This window comes from Drosophila tropicalis, unplaced genomic scaffold, assembly GCF_018151085.1.
Source record: "Drosophila tropicalis isolate 14030-0801.00 unplaced genomic scaffold, ASM1815108v1 contig_878, whole genome shotgun sequence".
Taxonomy (NCBI): Eukaryota; Metazoa; Arthropoda; class Insecta; order Diptera; family Drosophilidae; genus Drosophila; species Drosophila tropicalis.
The window spans coordinates 6,795,167-6,803,752 of NW_027173374.1; the positions used below are offsets into that span (position 1 = coordinate 6,795,167).

General features: G+C 38.9%; 2 protein-coding genes across 3 annotated transcripts in view; one reads left to right on the forward strand and one right to left on the reverse strand.

Annotated features, from left to right (window-relative positions):
• The window catches only part of Dhc1 (Dynein heavy chain 1), a 32,407-nt gene extending 30,052 nt beyond the window's left edge, over positions 1-2,355 (reverse strand). For both annotated transcript variants that reach the window (XM_068300541.1, XM_068300540.1), the window contains exons 1-3: positions 2,245-2,355; positions 1,134-1,271; positions 18-1,073 (exon numbers count right to left, since the gene is read on the reverse strand). In XM_068300541.1, coding sequence (XP_068156642.1) covers positions 18-1,073; positions 1,134-1,271; positions 2,245-2,355 — 1,305 coding nt within the window. The remainder of the gene's footprint in view (positions 1-17; positions 1,074-1,133; positions 1,272-2,244) is intronic.
• Positions 2,356-3,108: 753 nt separating this feature from the next.
• On the forward strand, positions 3,109-7,307 carry glo (glorund). The gene is given in 8 exon segments (XM_068300443.1): positions 3,109-3,221; positions 3,477-3,871; positions 3,932-4,063; positions 4,770-4,900; positions 4,902-4,915; positions 5,473-5,624; positions 5,687-6,480; positions 6,546-7,307. Coding segments are annotated over 7 exon segments (1,917 nt in total). The 5' UTR covers positions 3,109-3,221; positions 3,477-3,486; the 3' UTR covers positions 6,855-7,307.
• Positions 7,308-8,586: the final 1,279 nt, after the last annotated feature.

Here is an 8,586-nt window from a genome sequence, read left to right on the forward strand (position 1 = left end):
CTTTTTCTTTGACTTACCTTTACCATCAGGGCTGAGGTTCTTTCAGATGTATTATAGAACTGAGAAACACTGTAGATCAGACGAACCGTTTGCAATAGACTCAGAATGGACTCTTTCATGCTGACCGGATCATCGAGATATAGTGAATGACAACATGTCTCCATGGCTTGAATAAATTTCGAATTATCTCTTGCCTCATTGTAGCAGAATGTGATCTTGCGATCGGTTTCCTTCCACTGACGCATAATACGGGATCCGGCCAAGAAGAGACAATGTAAAGTGAATTGCACTTCTTTATCCTGCAAATGGGCCAGAAGCTGTGAGAATTGGGCACCACGTTTCTTCCAGTATTCCAGTTCATCCTGCGGCCCACTGTGATCATTCTCCTTGCGCAGCTGTTCACTCTCGCCCAGGATTTTCAATATGCCCTTTGTCCAATTGTTGACACGCTCTTCGAGCTGTGAGCAAAACTCTTGATTCTTGGACATATCCTTGACCTCATCGACCAGATCGATTTTCTCAAACATGTCACAGCCATCGGCAAAAACATTGTAATGATCGCAGACCTGTTCGCAGACACGCAAAGCACTGCAAAACGAACGCAATCCGGGCAACAGTTGACCCTTGATGAGGCCACAACTGACATCCTCTTCGTCCGTTTCGAGACTGGGAAAGGCCAAGGCCTGCATGAAAACGAATTCCACAATTCGTTCAATTGAGGTGACCAGGCCAATGTTCTTGGCATCGATGACACCGCAATACAAATCCTTTTGGAAGCCCTCTTCGGGCAATTGCTTCGATGTATTCACACGAAAGATATAAATACAGACGCCAGTGAAGGCGCAAGTCCAGCCATCGGTTAGAAAGAGTTTCTTGTGCTTCGGTGGCTGCAACCCACTGGGTGAAGCACCACCTTGTGGTGTCTTTGAGCTGCTCGATGCCATGCCCGTGCGTGAGGGTCCCGGTTTATTGGCATCTGCCACCTGTGTGGGTTCCGGCTCATCTACCTCCTGATAGAACCACAATAGCTTATTCTTCATATTAGGCAGAAAGAGTTGATTGATCTCATCGAGCTATAGGGGAAAAACATGAGATGAGATTACATTATTCATCCATGGCCTATGACTCCCTACCATATCCCCTTCGAATATGTAATCCATTAGCTGATGTCTCGGCAATTGTGTGGCATCGATCAGTAGCTGGAAGGTGAACTCCAGCCGGGGATCCATCTCCCCTCTGCGTGCCTTGCGTTCGCATTCTTCGCGACGTCGCTGCGCTTCGTCCGGGTCCATTTGACCAATTTTTTTTTATTTTTGTAATTTATGTATTATAGAATATTTGATATTCGCAGCCGTTTTTAGTGGTCACCCGAAGAGAATTATTTTTACATATTTGGAGCAAAATATATGGTTTTTGTTTTGTTTTTGGTGCAAATACATTTTTTTTTTTTTGTTTTGTTGGTTTTTGTTTCCAAAATTCAAAAACAGGGAAAGACCAAAAATTGATTAGTTTCAAAAATATCCAAGTCTTATTATTAAAAGCACACAAAAATCAAAAGAATCAAGTTCAATATATCTAAAATTTATGCTAAGTTTTGCAAATAAACAAAAAACAAAAATGTATAAATATTTAAAAAATGTTGCACTAGATTTCTACATTTACAACTACAACAACTTTACCATGTTAAAGAGTGTTACGAGTGCGGCTACAATAAAAAAAATGGGACAAAAACAACAATTGATGGTGAGAAAGAGTATAGAAAAGTTAAATTCAAAATACAAAAGTCTTGAAATCTATGATAAACAATTATTGATTGTTTACTATATAAATAGGGCGTATCTATGTATGTATCTACATTTGTATGTATTTATATGTATATAATATACATAATAGTTATGTATGTATATAAAGTGTATTTGATTTAGATTTTGCTCAGCTAAAACGAAATTACAAGATATGGATTAGTAAAATGATTATACAATTTTCTTTAGGCTTATTTCTATTTGCTTTACATTTTGGTTTACATCACAATTGCGATTGCATAATATTATTGTAAATATTGAGCCAACAACGGGTACTTGAGGGGAGCTACGGATATATGTATGTAAGTATGTAACAACATTTACTCTTAGCTAACTTTGCTTTACTAAAGCCATAATTATTTATAATAATAATAATGTTGCATTTTGATTTGGAACTATACAATGGGCCCTTTTGAAAGGGGGTATTATTGACGGGCAGCACCTGCAATATGTCTCCCTCGTCCTCCTCTTCTTCATCTTCATCGCTACTGCCACTGCCTTCGGCACGCATTGCCAGGACATGTTCGACCAGTTTCTTTTTCTGTACAAACATTCTGACAACCGATTGTGATATAAAGCTCAAAAAATTCACCACAAAAATGTAATTACTTTATTTGTGAAAACAAGAATTGAACATTTACTAGATATTCACTCAGCAGCTTTAAGTTGCAAACTGCAAAATAGTTTCGGATTATGGTTATTTATTGAACAAACAATGGTTGCGCAGCAACATATTTATCTACATGTATGTATATTTTCCCGCGTTTCGCGTTATAACCCTTTTTCAGTTATTTTTTGTTGTTGTTTGGCGTGCAAATAGCAACAAGTGATCTGCTGCAATGCATGCGCATTGCAGTTACTGGGGAAATCCCCTTCTTAATTTGCCCTAAACTATTGATTTAAATAAATAAACGATATGCCAACTTGTTAACTTACATGTTTTTTAGTCTTTCAGCTTATAAAATGTATTAAAGTAAACTTAAAAGTTGCAAACTTCTTTAAACTTGCTTCGACACTAAATTAAATATGTCGCCCGATAAAGCAGTGCTGACATCCCTAACTGCTTGCTGGACTGTTATCGTTATCGTTTTTCCCATCTCTTGCATCGCGAGTCGTTTGGAGTGGCGCCCCCTATATACTCGATACTTTTATCACCACGGCGCCACTGTGCAACGCAGGGCTGCAAAAACAATAAAAACGCGCGAGTAAACCGCGCGCGTTTCAAAAACGCGTGAGTAAAACGCTCGAACTTGCGGCGAGAGGGCAAGAATTTACGGCGAAAAACTGCGGCGAGAAAGAAATTGCGGCAAAAATTTACGGCGAGTTCGCGAGAAAAAAAAAGTGAAAAAAAGTGTTGATAAAAACAGACAGACAGAGTTACAGACAAAGTTTTTAAATTTAAAACGTGCAAAAATATAGGCAAGTAAATGTTAATTTGTGCAAATTGGTGTTATTTGTGTTGCTATTGCATGTTGTGTGGGTGTGCGCCTAATAGTAGCATCATACGGACAACAAAGACTTCAAGTGGCAAAAAAGAAAAAATCAAAATGGCGATTGCAAAAAAAAATGCGGCCGGCTGGGGAACAAAAGCAAGCAACAACAATAAATTTACCCACATGTAGTGGATAGTGACGAGTTTTTTTTTTGTTAATTTTTGATTACTCCCACGCACAGTTTCAAACAAATGGCAAACGCTGATGTCCAATACAATTATGGCCAGCAGAACAATGGCGATGACGACAACTACAATGACGACAGCAACCAGCAGGATGAAGACGATCAATACGACAACATTGGCGATGATGGTTTGCCAGTGAAAATCGAGAATGTCGGCGAAAGTCCCAAATTTATAAGGCTCCGTGGATTGCCGTGGTCGGCTACTCATAAGGAGATACTTGACTTTCTTGAAAATGTGAATGTGACAAATGGATCGCAGGGCATTCATCTGGTTACCAGTCGTGTGGATGGCAAAAATACTGGCGAAGCTTATGTTGAAGTGGCCAGCCAGGAGGATGTCGAGGAGGCACGCAAGTTGAACAAAGCCAGCATGGGTCATCGCTACATTGAAGGTAAGTTAGCAGTAAGAAATTGTAATCGGTGAGATTGCTTATATTAGACTTGTCATTTAGTTTTTACCGCCACACCAAAAGAGGCCAAAGAAGCCATGCGAAAGATTGGCGGTCATGCCAATGCCTTTGTGGTGAAGCTACGTGGTCTGCCCTATGCCGTGACGGAGCAACAAATTGAAGAGTTTTTCACTGGTGAGTTTCATCGTCGTTGACGAAATGAGGGAAATTGTGCATGCAAATTAGTTTTTTGTGATTTTCCTCAAGTGTGAGATTGATTGTTAGAGCCAACCAACACACACACAAATCCCAGGACCCCCAACAGATTCGTCATGGGGTGCCCACTGGTTTATAGTTTTATCTTCCTCTTTGTTTTTCTATCCTTGGGCCTCAGAAAGGCTTGGCAGGGACCACAAAACATCTTATGCCATTGTCATCAACAAATACTATATTTTATCACTAACCAACCATAAAATCCATCATCTTGCGGTTCTCATATCCTTGTGGAATCGAAATATGATTGGGACAGAAGAGTAATAAAATACTTTGATTGTCGAAATTGTTTAAAATCCCAATCACAACTTTAGTTTTGGTAGTAATTAATACGTATTTCCTTTTCGTTTGTGGTTGGTATATAAATTGTTGATTGGAAATACGAGTTGAATTCGGAAAAAGCTCGTTAACCTATCAAAAACTATTTTCTTTACATACATATTTTACTTTTTCTATATTTCTCTCTCACTATCTCTATCATCTATATATTTTTCTATGCTTTAAATTTGCCTTTTTAAATAGTTTATATATTCAATTTATTTGAAGAAAAAAAAAAAAAAAAAAAACCAAAACAGAAATATTCTATATATATATGTATAAATTTTTGTTGGTTATCGTCATTGGGCAGGGTTGGAAATCAAAACGGATCGGGAGGGCATACTTTTTGTTATGGACAGAAGGGGTCGTGCAACTGGGGAAGCTTTTGTTCAGTTCGAAAGCCAGGATGACACTGAGCAAGCCTTGGGCCGAAATCGGGAAAAAAATTGGGCACAGGTGGGTCTCCTTCTTTAAGAAGAAAAACAACAATATCATCAATCATATATCTACAACAACAGCAAAACATCAAAAAAATGGTAAAACCTTTTGCAGAAATAAAACAAATCCAAAAAAAAAAAAAAAGAAGCAAAACAAAAATTTAAATAAAAAAAATACAGAATAATCCTAACTCCTCTTTCAGTTAACGAGCAATTAGGCTATGGGTCTGGTTGGGTGCTTGAATTTTTGGTTTGACCATGGTGGAAATGAAAACGCGCAACAATAATATTAACCTAATCCCAGAGAGAGTTAGAGAGAGTCTTAAGTCTTTTGATTGTTATTGATCGGAAGTCTTTGACTCTCCTATATTCTAAATATATATGTATATATACTCATGATTTTGCATTTGTTGTTTTGACTTGCTAACCAATTTTAACCCAGAAAAGAAAAAATACAAGCAAAAACATAGATATATGAAAAAATTAAGCCAACACCACCAAAGACCACCATAGCTTTGTTCACTATTTATTATGGCCATGAATTTTATCTCTGAAATATCTCTCTCCCCCGTTTAGGTACATTGAAATATTCCGCAGCTCGATTGCTGAGATGAAACGCGCCACTGGCGGAGGTGGACCTGGCGGCATGGGTGGACGCCCTGGACCTTATGATATACGCGATCGTGGCGCCAATCGTGGTGGCAATGATTTTGGCGGTGGACGCAATGGTAAGTCTAAATACTATCCATAATAAGTCATTCAATCATGTCTCTCTGTTTCGCTTTTCTAGATTGGGGCAACAACAGCAACTTTGGCGTTGGTGCCAACAACATGTTGGGCTTTAATAACTTACCCAGCTTGATGAACTCGGGCAATTTCGGCAACAACTCTGGAGGCGGCGGCGGAGGCGGTAATGGCCAAAATTCGGGTCCCAGCAATTTCGGCAACTTTGGCAACAGCGCTGGAGGAGGAGGAGGTGGCAACAATGGCGGTGGTGGTGGCTACAGCAATAGCGGAAACTTTGGCTCACCAGGCAATGGAGGCGGTGGCAACTTTGGAGGTGGCAACTTTGGAGGTGGCAACAATGGCGGTGGCAACTTTGGAGGTGGCAACAATGGCGGTGGCAACTTTGGAGGTGGCAACAATGGCGGTGGCAACTTTGGAGGTGGCAACAATGGCGGTGGCAACTTTGGGGGTGGCAACAATGGCGGTGGCAACTTTGGAGGTGGCAACAATTTCGGCTCATCTGGCGGTGGTGGTGGTTCCAATTTCGGTAACAACAACGGTGGAGGCGGCGGTTTCAATGATAACAATTCGGGCAACAACTTTGGCTCTGGATCTGGTGGCGGCAACTTTGGTCCCATAGGAGGTGGACGCAATAACAGTGGCAACTTTGGAGGTGGAAACTTCGGCAACAATGGCGGAGGTGGAGGCGGTGGCTTCAACAATGGCAACAACTACAACTCTAATATGGGTGGTGGCAATTTTGGTCCCATTGGAGGAGGTCGTGGCAATGATATTGAGCATTATACCATTCACATGCGCGGTCTGCCCTACACTTCATTCGAAAATGATGTCTTTAAGGTAAGATTGAATCTTCAATTATCTCCCCATATCCCTTTTACTGACTGATTTCACTTTCCTTCTAGTTCTTTGAGCCAATTAGGCCAGCCAATGTCCGCATCAATTACAATAAAAAGGGCTTGCACAGCGGCACTGCTGATGCCTATTTCGATACCTATGAAGATTCCCAGCTGGCCATGAAACGCCATCGAGAACAGATGGGCTCGCGTTACATTGAACTCTTTTACGATGGCAAATCGCGAGGTGGCATGAATGCTGGCGGAGGCAACGGTGGTGATGGCAACGGCGGTGGCGGCCACTTTGGCAACAATGGAGGCGGTAATTTCGGAGGCAACAATGGCGGCGGCGGTGGTAACTTTTCACGCCGCATTTAAGATGACTTCCATGGCACAGTAACAATTCCTTACATTTTGATTGTGAAATGTAAAAGAAAGTATTTCATAAGTAACACACACACCCACACCATGGGCACCTCCTCCATCCAATTGTAGGAGCCATCATTAGCTACTGCGCATTGAAGTCTACTAAAAACCCTGTTGGATAGATTTTTCTTCCCACTCGCTTAATACTAATGGTATTTAACCAGAAAACATATTTTATTTAAGATCAAAGAAGTAAAAAAAGCCCCTCGCGCAACTCCTTTAATATGAACTTCAATCTTAATGCATAAGTTGAGCAATTGTAAAATTAATTTTAAGAATTTTTCGGCAGAAAAAACATTTGACACACAAATTTGTGAAGAAAATACCTCACACACACACACACACAACTACAATCTGTAAACTCACTACGGCAAAATAAAGAACGTAAACCAATCAAAAATGAAACGATCTTGGTTGGAAAAGATAATGTGATAATATAGAATCAACATTAAACAGCTGCATTTGCATCAACAATGAGATACTAACTAGATAAATACAATATAGACTAAAAATGCGGAACTGTTGTCGACTTGCCCTGGACTTGGCCAACAAAATACTTACATATACTGTTATTATCTATCGCAATTATCATTGTTGTAATTGTACACATTCTATGCACTGTTTTTTTATTGTTTTCTTCTTGGGTGTTCTAGTTAACTAAATAGCTTTTGAAAGGTGACAGACTGACAGGGCTTCCACTTAAATACGTTAGTATGCATTTAATTTATATAAAGAATTTGAGAAAATTGTTGAATATTTAATGTGTGTGTGAATGTTTTTGTTAGTTGTGCGAAGTGTGAAACCTTTTCTTACATATTCGAATTCCATATAGAGAGGTTCTGTGATAAATGACACCTTTTTAATCGACCACCAAATGGTGCATAAAAATGAGAACGAGGCAAAAACTTTCATCACTTGGAAAAAGCTAACAACTAGAACATTGTTACACAATTCTAAACTTGACGATCTATTAGAATCTTGCATATGTTTTTGGAAATACTTTCAAAATAATCTTAAAACAATCAAATTAAAAAAGTTATCAGTATTCAGTCAGCTTTGATCAGCGAAAACATCCAAAATGGTTATGATATGAGTAACGGGTTTGATACTATATATATTCTCTATCGTTCACATTGATGAAGTACTTATATATTTATGCAATTGACTAATTTATTTTTGTCTATTTATATTACGAGATCTTACAAATTTGATTGTAATTATCGTTTGTTCTCCCAATAGTTATTTATAACTTTTGCGTTTGTTTGACAAATTAGTGTAAACTCATCGTTCAATTTATGATTACATAAATCGACAGTGTCAATATCGTATAGCAAATTACTATATGTACATATGCTATATATATTTTCCAGTAAGAACATCCATTGACAGGCCTCTCACATTTCACTTTCTGCCAAGACACATTTGTGTCTCTTTCTGCGTCGTTTATAAGATAAGCATTTGACTTGTCAATAAATTCGAGTTGAGTTTTTCCACAATAATTCCATATAATTTGGCCAATAAAATGTATGAAATATGCCAAAAATAGATAACCATCTGACAAAAAACCTGAAGAATCTCTTCGTTTTGCAGGTGTCATGGGACCTTGTCTCTCTTCTCTTCTCTTCCCTTACCCCCACCATAAATTATCAACACACGTAAAGATACTTTTATTGTATGAACAATA